General features: G+C 35.1%; 1 protein-coding gene across 6 annotated transcripts in view; it reads right to left on the bottom strand.

The window, feature by feature from the left end:
- Positions 1 to 14,446, bottom strand: part of UCHL3 (ubiquitin C-terminal hydrolase L3) — a 45,681-nt gene that overhangs the window by 20,824 nt on the left and 10,411 nt on the right. For all 6 annotated transcript variants that reach the window (XR_010996571.1, XM_068182333.1, XM_068182331.1 and 3 more), the window contains 4 exons: positions 10,742 to 10,870; positions 7,496 to 7,652; positions 7,075 to 7,160; positions 5,941 to 5,988 (listed from right to left, as the gene is read on the bottom strand). Coding sequence is in view for 5 of the 6 variants with exons in the window: in XM_068182331.1 (XP_068038432.1) it covers positions 5,941 to 5,988; positions 7,075 to 7,160; positions 7,496 to 7,652; positions 10,742 to 10,870 (420 nt within the window). In the remaining variant the exon portion in view is untranslated. The remainder of the gene's footprint in view (positions 1 to 5,940; positions 5,989 to 7,074; positions 7,161 to 7,495; positions 7,653 to 10,741; positions 10,871 to 14,446) is intronic.

Genomic DNA, 14,446 nt, shown 5'->3' with positions numbered 1-14,446 from the left:
TCTTAACAACTAATCTTAAACACTGTAAGTTAAAGTTTGTTTAGATGGACATTCTCATCAGACTCTAAGGAAGAGGAAAGAAAATACATGAATGTAAGAGCCCTTAATTATCTCCTAATAATTTAGGTCATGAACAAAATCAAAAACTTATTTCTCTCTAGCTAATATCCAACACAGTTCATACTACTCTCTAACCAATATCCAGAATAAGTATTTCAAGTGGCTATATCACTTGTGTTTATTTGCTTGATTGAAACATCATTTTGAGCCAAGCTGTAGTAACACTTAAACAAGTAAACTTCCCAGAGACCACAAATCACATTCTGCTAAGCAGTAGTGCATAAATGTTGCTAAAACTCCCCTGTCCAAAATAAGTTTTACCTCCATCACAAAAGTGATTCCATATGCCACAAGTACCACACGACATAACAAAAAGTTCACTCCATCACTTGTACTTCACATCAAAAAGTGATAAGGAAAGCCATTGGCAGCAGTTAGTGATACCTCGATGTTAGGCAAACAGCTTTCCAATCACTTAAAAGCACAATTATTTGAGTATTTGCTGTTCCCAAAAGCTGATCTAAGTCTAGTCTGTTAAACTTTCTCCTCTCTTTCCAGGAGTATGCCCTCTGTGCCGGCATTAGTTCCTACATGGCTACAGGATCAGCTGTTTCAGGAAGCTGTTTGGGAAGCCCATGAACATATTGTAGGAAACCTGCTAATCCAGAATGATTTTAACAGCCACAGATACACAGAGCTAGCTAAAACTTCAGATACTATTGCCAAAATAACACTTGAACAGGTGTTAAGCATGTCAAAGCCTTGAGAAACGCAGAAATTGAATACGAATTATTCTCCGGATCTAATTCCTTGCCTAAAGGCCAATAAATCTTTTTAAAATATTTCTGTGGCATAGATTGCCATTTTCCTTACTGTAGAATTGAGTTGTAATGAAACACAATTGCAAAAGTACTGGATACAGATGCCAGTAATACAGATGCCAGCAGAATGAAAGTATCTTCTACATTATTATATTCACATATTAAAAAGGTAATTTATTTCAAGAATCAGGTAATATTTTATACCTGGAATAACTTCCCTGAAGCATGTAATTGTTTAATTGAGCTAAACAATTTCTACTGGCTTATTTCTATACAAAGTGTGCCTTTGCATTTTCCTCCTCTCCTACTCTCCCAGGCAACTATACAGTAACTTTGTATTATTATTGCAAATGAGGGGGTAGGATACAAAATAAGTTTCTTCCCCAACTCCAATTTCAAAATTTATTTACTCTGCAAAAGACTCTAGACCTGGAAGTTTCTCTCATTTAATAACATGTTTTCCTGTTTTCAAAAATATTCCCCTCAGATTTTCTGCTTTGTTACTTGCAAATAGTTACTACAATTGTTTTGAAAGTATTACGCTGATCACTGCTATAAATTGGTACTTTTCCCTTCCTCAAATATTACCATAACTTAGTTATAATCGATCACTGTTGATTTGACAGCTAATGCAGATCCACAAACTGTTTGTCATTTTAATGTTTTGGAAGGGTTGTGGTTTTTCAAAGGGAGAGGGTGGTTTTGTTTTTTTGTAAGAGGGTACCAGAAATGTTAAGGTGTGTGGCAGTACAGGGTTTCAAAGCTTATGAACTGCTCAAGGAGGCATCAGAAGAACAAGAAGGGAAAAAACCCCAAATGCAAAACAAAAGGGAAAACTCAACGACAGCTCAGCACAAAGCAATAAAATAAGGATCGACTTAAAAGTATGTGCAGTTCGGCAAAGAAGCAGGTTCTATTTTTCACATCTTAAGACATCCTAGATATTATAAATAGAAGTCTATGCTCAGCAGAAGACTCATGGAAGAATAAAGAGGATCTTGAGTATCTGGCACCTATTCTACTCTCAAAAATAGCTGCAGTTCAGGAGCTGTCACACAGAAAAAAGTACACTGGATCGATGAAGCTTTAAGGTAAAGACCTAGACCTTTTTTTTGGTAGCTTTGGATATGAAATACCTGCTATTTAAGAAAGTGTAAGCTTCACCATCATAAACTTCAACAGAAATACTGTTACAGGAATCTTACGTTAATTGCCCTCATTATGGTACTTGAACACATGACCAGAATCAAACCACCCTTGAAGCCAACAAGCCACTTCTTCTGTGGAACCATTCCCAGATCTTACTACTTGCTACCTAAGTAAATTTAAACAGAACTACATTATTTACACAGAAGTATCCATAAAAAGCACCCATAAGACTGCTTTAGCTATTTATTGTCTCTACAGTAGCAATAAAGTGAGACATGGAGCCACACAACCTAGAAGTATTAACAGAACCTGGTCCAAAACCTGGCCTGAAGGATTGAGTGCTAATTTACAACCCTTTTAACCAGCACACTTGAAATGAATTATCAAAATGAAAACTGCTTAACAGTTCTTGAAAGTTTAATCTCCTTGAATGAAAATAATCTCTTTGATTTTTAAGAAAAGTGGTTGCGTTTTTTTAAGTAAACAAATTAATCACAGCTATCAAACTTGGGAAGCCTGTTAAAGCACCCATCAAGGCAGAACATTCTGTAGTTTTCAGCTTCAATCCACTTGCTTAGCAATTCATCCTCATGTTCAGCCAAATAGATCCCACAGTAATGATACATCCCAGAAGCAAACTGATGACTGTAAATTTGAGCAGTCATCATGTGGAATCTCGAAGCCCATTACAAGTAATACCTTGCCCAGTGTGGGGTATTTTCTCCTCAAGAAGAGCTCTTTAAAACATACGAAATTTAGGAGGAAAAAAAAATCTGATTACAGATTATAGTAAAACAGAAACAAATCCTACCCACCAGACAAGATGACAGAATACACAGATATTAGGAAGATAGTACTGCTTTATGCTATTACTTCTGATTTTTATTTCTAGCTAGACTTGCTTTATTTTGAGGTTTGAAATACTTATGTACATGAAACAGAAAAAAGCAGAAAATGCATTAGCATACTGTAAAAACTAAGAAACTAAGTAGTCACTCAGATTATAAAAAAGTCTGTGAAGACATAGCATGACTGTCAAGGGCAATCAACAAATAGAGACTTGACTTTACAGAAGCATTAAAGACTGAATCCTCAAATATCTGAAACATCAGAACCCAGAAAAAAACCACCCAAACCCACCAAATAGTATTATCAGAAGATAATACTCTCTGTACTCTGTGCTATTTTTCAACCTTCTGCAGCTCATGAATCAGAAAATTTAACTTTATCTTGATCGCATGATGGTGTGTTTTTTTATGGTGGAAGGAAACATCCTTCCTTCCTAAAGAAATCAGTGGAACTGACTGCTATCCATCCCACTTTTGGAAGTTATTCTGTCTAACACAGATAAGTTTTAGCAAGATTTTGTAAAAACGTGTATGTAGTATGCAATACCTATCTAAGGGACAGAACTACCCATAGAGCAGGCTTTTCTCGTGAAGAACACAAGCCAAATTAATTATCCTAAGAAAAAGTAGGCCTGCATGTTTTTTTAATCTTTACATCTGTAAGAGACCTAGAAAGAATCTGTAAAGACCTAGAAAGTGCTTTTGTTCACAAAGAACTAACTATACAGCACTTACTATCATTAAGCAACTAAATAAGCCACTTTACTCAAAGGAATGATTTCTGTGGAACATGCCTTGGGTATTTGGGCAGTGGAGGGGGTGCATGGAGGTCAAAAACCCCAGTGATAAGAAGGCAACCTTGTTCCTTTCCAGTGCTCTTAAAGGAACTTTAAATTCTCAGCAAAGTAATTATAACAAGTAATGGATATGCAGGAGGAATTGGATTCTCTTCTTTCTTCCCCAAAAGGTGCTAGAAATCCTCAACTCACCCCACAGGACAAGTTAACCACCTCATAGGACCTGCATATGGTTAACTTCAACACCTGCAAGATCATGCTGTTTATCAGTTCCTTCAACCCCTACATGGAGAGTACACAGTGACATTTAAAATGTACCCATGGAAGGAAGAAGAGATTAACTCACTCTATTGCTCAGTTACACTTCTCAGCATATTTGTGTTTCATATTTGGTTTTGCTTAAAAAGAATTTTACTTTAAAGTAAAGCAAGTCCTTAGGTACGAATGAAAGGGGAGGCCTTGCTGCCTTGTTTAACTACCATCTGGTAGGACAGGATTTCCAGGCAATTTGACGTTCCAGTAACAAAACTTGTTTGTTTCTTCCCTCCTTGGTTGATGGACGAGAAGCATTCTGAAAAAATGATCCTGGGAAATGTATGCAGTCTTTGTACTATTTCAACTTTGGAAACAAAAAGACAGGAAAAAGTTATTTCACTAGTCTATGGAATAGCCATATTGAATTACTTACAGATAGAGTTATACAAAATGGAATAATAAATTATTGGCAAGAAAACTAGCTATTTAATATCTGTGTTTAGGCATGGTTGCTAAGACAATCTTGTAATTTTTTATTATGAAAAGAAGTCTTCATCTTTCCACACAATTATTAATCTTTTGTATTGTGGCTATCTTGATCAGGAAACAAATTAATTAGTGGAAGTTCAAGAAGTTAACTGTCCATTATTAGGAGATTCCATCATCACTTAGGTGCTTCCTGAATCTTCATGAAGACTCTCAAAACACACAGCCCTGGTATTTTCTTTCTCAGTCATTCCATAATATCTGCCAGAAGAATGCAGAGACAGATCGTTCCCTATGTGAACCTCACAGTCTATCAAAATAACTAAAGAAGCTTCTCTTTCACAAGGATCTTAGGAAAAGATTCAGTCTTCAGCAATTTGTTGGGATAATCACTCTTTCTGAGCTGGCCAAGAATATCTAGAAATGGACTCATTTGGGGAAAAAAAAAACCAGACCATATTTTTTGAGTCTCTTACTTAGAAAAGGAAAAAGCCACAGATTTGTTCTGACGCTTCTTCCTGAAATATAGAACCTTGGCTAATTTAGAGAACAAGATAAGAAGAGAGAATGGTGTGGTTTTTAAAATAAAATACTACAAAGGAAGTTGAGTAACTGTAACAGAAGTAGTTAAACCAATTCTCATCATTTCCATTTCCAGACAGGGCAAGGGGAAGCTGAAAGGACTGCTTTGCTTTCTCCTACATTGTACAGAAGTCACTGCACAAAAAAAAAAAAAAAAAGAAAATGTTACCTACTGCACTTCAAAAAGAGAAAATGGATGAGTCACTGGAGCCACAGCCAAACATAGAAGTGTTTCTCTTTTTGTCAAATAAAGCAATGCTAGCAACAATACAATCTTTTTTTTTTTTTTGTCAGATACTGAAATCTGAACCAGAAAGATGGAAAACTGACTTAGTATGATTGAAGCAGAAAAATGTTGAATGTTCAAGTTTATGGTTATTTCAGGGTTCTTTTGTCAGCTATCAGGTTGTTTTTTCCATATCACACAATCTGTTGGGGCATAAATGCTTATAAATGTATGTATGAATGAGAATTAATCCAAATTTGTATTGTATACAAACACCACACACACAGCTGCAAACCAACTATTGGACTATTTCTTTTCCTGAATTATAACTCTCATAAAATGTTCAATACACTTGTATGGTTACTATGACTCTTACAGTCTTACCTACAAATATGCAACATGAAAACATCAAGTTTCTGTCTGTTTTACTCTGAAATGAAGCTTAGAAAGATCTTTCATATTATATAAGTGCTAAAAAAACCTAATGCAAACAACCCCCCACCACCAACCCCACAAACAAACAAACAAAAGCCCCCAAGCTTCGAGTTTGGTTTTTCCCCACTGCAATACCACTTAATTTTGGACTAATGACACAATTCTGAAAACCAAGCAATAATCTCAATTTCACTGTAAACCTTTAATATGTGATTGCTTTCATGTCAATTATATTGAACTCTAAGTAGATATAAACAAAGACTTTTTTAAAAAATGGATACCTCAGTCTGACCTTCATGGGCACTGGATTCATGAGTGACACGAATAGCCTAAAATTAAAATATATTTCAATCAGACATTAAATGAGAGACTTTCAGTGCTGTAAGAACCATTTTTGCACTTCATTTCATCAATTACATAGATGTAACTATTTTTGTTCAGTGCTTATAATAAATAAAGAAAATAAACAAATAATCTCCACCTTCAAGGATCTCAGAAAACCACTATTTCAGTTTCATAACAGTCAATTCAGGTCAAATATCTGAGAGTTTGCAATGGCACTTTCGCACACAGAAAACACTACAAGCATTTTTTTACCTATCATTTTAAGCAGAAAAAATAATTTATATAGAAGCTCTGATCAGTCATTTTGTGTCCAACATTTCCATAGAAAATGTCATGAATCTCTGCTGTTTGTTTGTTAATACTTCCTTTAACCAGATGTTTAAACTCATATTCCTGAGGGCTTCACAACATGCCAAAATTGAACTCTGACTTAAAAATTATCAAGGTTTTCATTTTGAGAGAGGATCATCATTACCATCAGGACAACAGCACTGTTCTCCATCCACCACTGGCCAGATGTTTCTGCCACATGCTTTCAAACAGCACTAATGATGTGGCTAACCACATTATCAGCTAGCTCATCTCATGGCTTAGGATGGTAGGGGAAGGAGATCATATTTCAGCCAAATCAGCTCTTTGTGTGCCTCAACTGCTAAAGGCATGGAGATATGACTAGAAGGCACAAATTAAAAGAAGCAGCAAAAGGACTATCCTTTCAGCAATAGCCCCAGATCAGCTTAAATTGACCATTAAACTATATCCTGAACCCATAAAAAGAAAAGATTATGCACACATTTCCCATGAATTTCAAAGTAATTTTAAACTGAGCCAGGGAATTAATATGGATGAGAACATTGACAAAATCTGTTCTGCTGACTGAGCTATGGGCAGGCAGGAATACTCTAAAATACCAAAGCAGAGTTTCCTTTGTAGCAACTGCCTGATCACAAGCTCACTGTAAAATCAAATTTGTTTAGCTGCTTCACCAAGTCAACCCCCAAGGACAGTACCTGCTCATGCAAGTAATTCTTACACCATTTTAAATAAAAGTAAAAACACATGATACTAACTTCATATGTTTCTAGGTATTTGGCCCTCTCTTCAGGAGTCATAGATAATGAATCTTCTAGGAACTTTTTCAGTGAAGAATTAGTTTCTTAAAAAAAAATTTAAAAGACATAATTAGTGTCATGTTTTAATTCCAACTTCATTCACAGCTTTCAGAATCCAACAAAAGATCTGGAGATAGAAAAGCACAATATTTTTAAGACACAGAAGGCTGACTGCACTTTGCAATGTTTCGAGTGCTTTAGTTCATAAATTAGTATAAAATAATAATTTTGTAATTATAGGTAAAAATGCACTCCTTCAGCCTTTATTAATGGTTATATTTAGAGAGAATAGTACAAAACATACCCTTCCCTCCATGACTTCCCACAGTTGAGGAAAAAAAGGGAAAAGCCAACAAAAACGGAACCAAGAAAATCTTACCAAAGTTCATTTTATCTCTGTTGTTTGCAATAGCATGAATTAGCCCAATTGTCCCACAAGCATTGTTAATGGTCTGCTTCATGAAATACACTGATGATTTGACATCTTGTCCCGTAGCTTTTATCCTCTCTTCTTCTTCTGTTCTGAAGGTTTCATACTAAAAGGAAAGTTAAAGACACAAATAGTTGCAGTTATTTCACAAATATTATGAATATAACATCATTCAAGACAAAACAATTTATAAAATACAACAGCTGCCATTTGAAATGTTTAACACATGTGGTCAAATAAGTATATGTAAACTTACCTGAACTGCTCTATAGTGTTTCTTAACCCAGTGCCTTCACACTTGAAACCATCATTTTGAATATGTGTTATCTAAAACAACTTTAAAAAATTTTGAAGTATTTCCTTGATCTGAGTTCATGTCACCATCTCTCTTCAATGCAACTAAAGGCTTTTTAAGGACAGAGGTGTCAAAGTGCTATCAAGAAAACCATAATACTTCAGGTGACTAATCATCATGAAGCATTCTTTAAAAATTCCACTGTTACATTTCATTTTTCCCAGGAATATAAAGTAAGATCTATATAACACCCAAGGCATCAAAACAGGCCCTTCTGAAGCAATATTCATAAAGTAAACCTTTATATTCTGTAGCAAAAAGAGAATTTGCTTTGACTGAACAATCTAAAGTATTTGTTTTATAAAGATGATATTTGACTAAAACCTGTTATACTGTGCAATAGTATGTTGGTTTTGTGCTTTTATTTTTTGTTGCTGGCTGTGATTGGTTGGTTCTTTTGAGGGGGGGGTTGTTATGGCTTTTTGTTTTTGACTGGATTTGTTTAAGGTTTTTGTTTATTTTCTCTTGTTAAATTTTAATTTCAGACAGAAAAAGAAAGAAATCAATCCACAAATGTTCCAGTCAATGCTTCCCCCTTTGCCTCTTTTACTAGGTACTTTTGCAGACAAAGAAAAAAAAAAGAATTCTGAAGTAGATGGGCTTTTTAAACAAGTATGATGAAAGTAAAAGTAAGACTGCAGAATGTTACCAAGGAACTCTTCCTGCAAACTCCTGAGAAACTTCCCTTGAGCTGTCTTAACTGTCAGTGACAAAAAAACCAAAAACCTTCCAGCACCATATTCCACTTTTGTAGGTTGTGCCAATGTTCTAAATAGGCTAAGTAATAATAAGAGCATTCTAAACCATTTTAATTTGGTTTATCTACAAGCTAACAAACAATAGCCTTAAATGAGATAAAAATTTTGTAGAGTTTAACTGGACAAAAAGTTCAGACTAGAGCAGTGAACAATACAGCTGGCATTTATTCCCTCCCAATCAAAATAAAATCCACATAAAAAATAAATATAAGTGAAAAAATAAGTGCTGAGAATACCAAATATACAATTTTGCGCAAGGGATAGACCAGATCATCTCAGCAGATTCCTCCTAACCTAAGCTATATCCCATAATTTAGATTCATTTGGATCTATTAATTCATTAGGCCCAAAATGCCAACACCCACAATATTCACTTTGTCTACAACATACTATGCAGACTAAGAAAGCCATTGACCTTTAAATTGTACAACAATCCTAAAACTATCTGAATGCTAACAAGAATAGCTTTCCCTAAAAGCAAGTTCTAGGAAACTGATATATAGGAACTACAAAACCACTGAACTTCCAGACAGAACAGACAGACATGAGAAAAGTGTTTACAAAGGCAGCAAAACTAATAGGCACTTTCATAAATGTAGACACAGCCAAGAAACAAATAAATCATAAATTAAATAAAAGTGTAATTTTACAGGAGATTTTGAAAAGGAGGCTGAGGAGGGAAAAACTACCCTAGAAATACAAAATAATGCTCAAGGGTCTTGTGGAGTTCACATTGACCAACAAAAGCTCTGGAACATTGGGAGCTCCCATGAAACATTCATCGTTCACACAGCCAGGCTGAACAGTTGATAGAAACACTTGTGTCCCTGATGTTTCAGAAGAATTACCATGCTCAACACTTGGCTGGTGCTCAGATTTGACTGATTGATGCAAGAGAGCAAATGTCGTTTCTCTGGTTTTGTCATATGTTTCTTTAGGATGAAATCAGATACACCTTCTGGAACAAGAGCAAGGTTCTTTCCCATGGGATAATGCTCCTATAGCATGATCCAAAAAAAGGTTTGCACAAGTAGGGAGTCAAAAGAAAAGTGACAGTCAGATCTGTACCTCAAACAGCCAGACAGAAATGACAGCACACAGAAAACAATGCCTCAAAGGTGACAGAAAGGACATTTCCTGAGGACAGGTGAGTTAAAAGTTTGATTAAGCTCAAAACTATCAAGGTGGCTGAAATTAAGCTTGAAAAGTACTGCCTGCATAGCTGTTTTGGAGAAACTGAGAATACAGAGATTTACAGGACATAATGTGTTGGAAGACTGACCTATCACTCCTGTCTGTTTAAACACCTCTTGTTTAGAAGTTAAGCTTCAATAGTTAAGTTATCTATCCTTACTAGCTACATATTCTTTTTGAGAGACATATTAAAAGAACGAATTGTGGACAGATTCACTTCAACCTTTTTGGCTGATCTTATCACAATCATGTAATACTGTTATAAATTGAAAGATCAATATGAATCACACTGCATAAAAGCATGTGATGACACAAAATAAGCACATTGAAGATTTAAGCAAAGTCCAACATAGTGAAAGACAGGGGAGAAATTATTTTTCATCTTAATAGTATGTCCCATCTGTCCAGGAAGTGAAAGCCACAACAATACTGATGACCAAAATGAAAGTGGATTAAGTCTGAAGGATTGTCATTGTAACAGGACAAAAACTCAAAAAGGAGTTGCAAATTGTCCTACACCTTATTTCTTATTTTCCTTATGCTATTGGAGCTTTCTGCTAAAATTAGCAAATAGAGCCGTTTCACAGAGCTTATTATAAAAAATACCTTAAATTGCCTGTAATATAAAAGTGAGAGGCATATTTCTCTGTGCTTCTAAATTAGCTTTTCCCATCCCATTCTGATTTGAAATCAGAAATATACATGCAGGGTTATCAAAAGAAGGTTCTGAAAGAAGCATTTTTTGTGCTATTTTTAATGAAGAAGTCTCTTGAATAAAGATTGAGTCTTATCTTGATTCTAGTATGACACCAAAGTACAAGATTTAAGCTTTCATTCCCATTTCATTTATGACAAAAGCAATTAACTGATTATTAAATAAACATTTACCTTTTCTGTTATTGGAAAGAGAAGTAGTACTGCACATACAGGTCTTGGCACCATGCTAAGCAGTTCTGGTTCCATACCATAAACATCGACAAATTGCCAGTCAGGGTGTATACCCAACTGTTTCAGGAACTGGAAAAGAAAAAAAAAAAGCATAATATTAAACAAGAACACTCATCTTTTCAGAAGCACAACAGAGTATCCACGATGTGAAATACATTAAAACAACCCAAGCTTTTTAAAATTTAAGGAGAATAAAAGAGATACATGTTTTATTAAATAAGGCTGGATAAATCACACACAAAACCCCCACATTTTACTTATTTAGACAGTCTTTACAGAAGGGAAGTGGAAACACTCCCAGCACTATTTACTGAAGCATCAATGCATTTCAACCATTTAAAAAATGTTCTGTCACAAAACAGAAGATTTTGTGAATCTATTTTTACTGAATATTCATGTTAATTAGAAATCATCAGATCCATCAGTCAGAGAACATATGAACAAACTTATGGTATTATTTGACTCCATGACTTCAGAATACCTGGCACCAGTGCTCATATTGGAGCTCCTACAAGCAAAGAGACGTTAGGAGCAAAACCAAAAGATACACACTTTAGTAAGTGTAGCTTTTACAAGAAAAATCCCTTTGAACTGTGATGGAGTAATATATTTTGAAGATTGGATGCTCATTTTTTAATTGGATATTTTTGTACTCAAGTAAACTATGCATCACAACAGTTGCAGACTTAATAGCCACAGAGATGGTCAAAGACAATCTGAAATCTTTTCATTGCCAGTCTGGAAGAACCTAACTGAATTCAGGAACTGTTGCTAGTATACACACACAGTGACCATTCACAATTATATGAAAAAACTAACTGTACACTGTGGCATATACAGACTTTTGAATGAACAAGAGGAAAAGGGGAAGTGTTAAGCATTTAGTAACTGATGAAACAGAAGACAGTGTATTTTGAACTTCTATTCTAACCTTCTATATTGTGAAGATAATTACCACTTTGTGAATAGCAAAAAAAAAAAAAAAAAAAAGAAAAAATCCAAAGAGAAGAGACTACATGTATGGGTGCATTAAAATATTAATTAATAAGAGAAGTACTTCCAGTACTTATCTTATTAATCCAGTGATTAATCTATCATTTTTATTGCAGGAAAAGTAACATAACTGAAAAAAAAAATCCATTTTCCATTCCAATATCATTTGATATTTTGCAATATTACATGAAATAAGGCTACAAACACCCAAAAATAAAAAAGACAAAACTCACCTAGAAAAAGATCCCACAAAACAGAAAAGACAATGATAAAGAATCACATTAAGTTACTAGACAAGTAAGTGGTTTAGATTCTCTTGTCCTTTCCTACACCACTGGGGAAAAAAATATCACCATGCAACCAAACAACCAAATAACAAAAATAAAACCAACCCCTTTAAACCTAAAGTCACCAAAATGCTAAACTAAACCCAAGAATGGTTTACGCAAACTCCTGAATTAAGAATTTAACAGAACTAAAACTCCATTGATAAAGGGCACCTTTCATTACTCACATTACCATACCACCTAGAAACTTTACAAATCTGAGAAATTTTAACTTCCAGTAACCAATGAGAGTGACAATGAGAAATGATGGTCAGTACTACAGAGAACAGCAAGAGCATAGGCTTAGTACGACAGGCAGCGATGTTAACACACAACCAGACTAACTCTACTGTAGAATCATAAACCGAAAATAAGCAAAGAAGATATCTCTCTGTGCATCAAGAGGGTTTCATTCAGGCCTGGAAAAAAAGATAGAAATATCCTTCGGAAAATTATTAAGTAGATTTTAAAAACTGTGCAGAATTAAGTCCCTGTGTAAGAGAGTGACAGATGGGTAACAGATGAACAATAGATGGTCGGAATAGAAGACAAAGTCATTCCTGTTTTTAGGACAGCAAGAAGTTTCACTACGCTTTTTAGACAACGTCACTGTCTAAAAAGGTGAGAGATCTCTGCTGTTTTCCTTTCCAGTTATTTAGGGATTATCCAAGCAATTTTATTCCACAAATACCTACTGCAAAGAACAGTTAGGGTTCTTTGAGGGCTCACTCATTTTCAGCTGTTCACTTTCTCTTAACTTATTGATACTGTGTATGCAAGATAACATAAAATAGCAGCTTCATATTTCTATGGATCTGCACAAGAGAGTATCAGAGTCTTTTTCTCAGACACTGCTTATCACACTGCCCACAATTCTTAATTTATAGGTCTTTGAGCTTTCACCTTATAAAAAAGAAAAATACTTGGCTATATTACAGTAGTCTTAGAGGAGCTCACAAAGGAGCATAACAGCAGCACAAAACCCCCCCCACATCTGTATCTAGTATTCACTTTTTCACAACTTTATTTTTACAGATTGTTGTCATGGTTTTGGTTGTCTCTTTTCTTCCTGTCTTAAAAGACCTTGCTGAAAAATACTTTATGTTTTTTCACTGGTCCAGCTAACTAGTAAACAATAAGCCACTTTAGAAACTACTTTATACCCTCACCCTTATCTGCACTTCCTATGAATTTGTCCTTTTTGCCCCAGTATTCCAGAAGGCCCTTCTTTCTCACCTCACAACTACTGTTTACAACTAGCTAAGGGAGAGCACAGAGAAGATGGGAGACAGACTCATCTCAGCAGCACACAGCAAAACAGCAAGAAACAAGAGGCTGAAACACAGGGAAATGTAACTTGATACGGAAGGCATTTAAAAATAAATTTTAAAAATAACAAACATAGTAAAACACTAGCACAAACTGTCCAGGAGACTGTGGAGTTTGTGTCTTGAGAAATTCAGAACTTGACAAGTTGCTGAGCAACTTGTTTTTAACAGAATATGGTTGGTCTGCAGAACTCAAAAGCCCCTTCCAGCCTAACTCATTCTATTCTAAATGATCACAAATTCTAAATCTGTATGTCTAAATGTTGGTTAATAGCAAAAACATTACAATAGGTACTTCTAGGCACTCTACCTATGCAGCATGTGGTATAAGCCATTCTGTTTTCACAGCTGGTACCACTAATTCAGCCTATCAATTGAAAAAAGCAGAGCAGTTATCTGTAATGCGAGTTTAGAATCCTACTTCTGTCAACAGTTACAGAGCCAGTAGGAAGATTTGATCTATCAGGTTTATGGAGATGCAGAATGGCTAAGTGGGATAACACAACAGGAGAGTGAAATTTATTATAAATTTATGTAGTAAATGCACTACTGAAATATTGTCTATGCAGCAATGTGCTTTTCTACTGTCACTTGCATGTAAAAACAAAGTGAGGACAAAAACAAAATAGGAGCTTGACATTTAAGTGCAATTAAAGGTGGACAGCTTCTGCAAATAGTTCAGGAACGTCACATTTTAAATACTAAGGCATTATAGTCAAGACCTGGATTTTTCCACATTTTTCTGTGGTATTTATATAAAAGTTGGAACCATGAAAACATAAAACTGGCAAAACACACAAACATTTCCAGACTCTCAGATGCAGAAGTCAAGAGAGCTTCTGTGAGAAGAACCAACTGTTGCCATCCTCTTCTAAGCACAAATATAAACCAAACACCCACAGCATCTACATTTTCTTGTACTTCTGCTGAATGCATTAAAGCATCTCTATATCACAACGAAACCACAGTTAAGACTCTCCTCTGCAAAAATGAAGTGT

Source organism: Anomalospiza imberbis, chromosome 2 (assembly GCF_031753505.1).
Source record: "Anomalospiza imberbis isolate Cuckoo-Finch-1a 21T00152 chromosome 2, ASM3175350v1, whole genome shotgun sequence".
In the NCBI taxonomy this organism is placed as follows: domain Eukaryota; kingdom Metazoa; phylum Chordata; class Aves; order Passeriformes; family Viduidae; genus Anomalospiza; species Anomalospiza imberbis.
The sequence above is the reverse complement of the archived record's forward strand: the minus strand, read 5'-3'. Positions and strand labels throughout refer to the sequence as shown.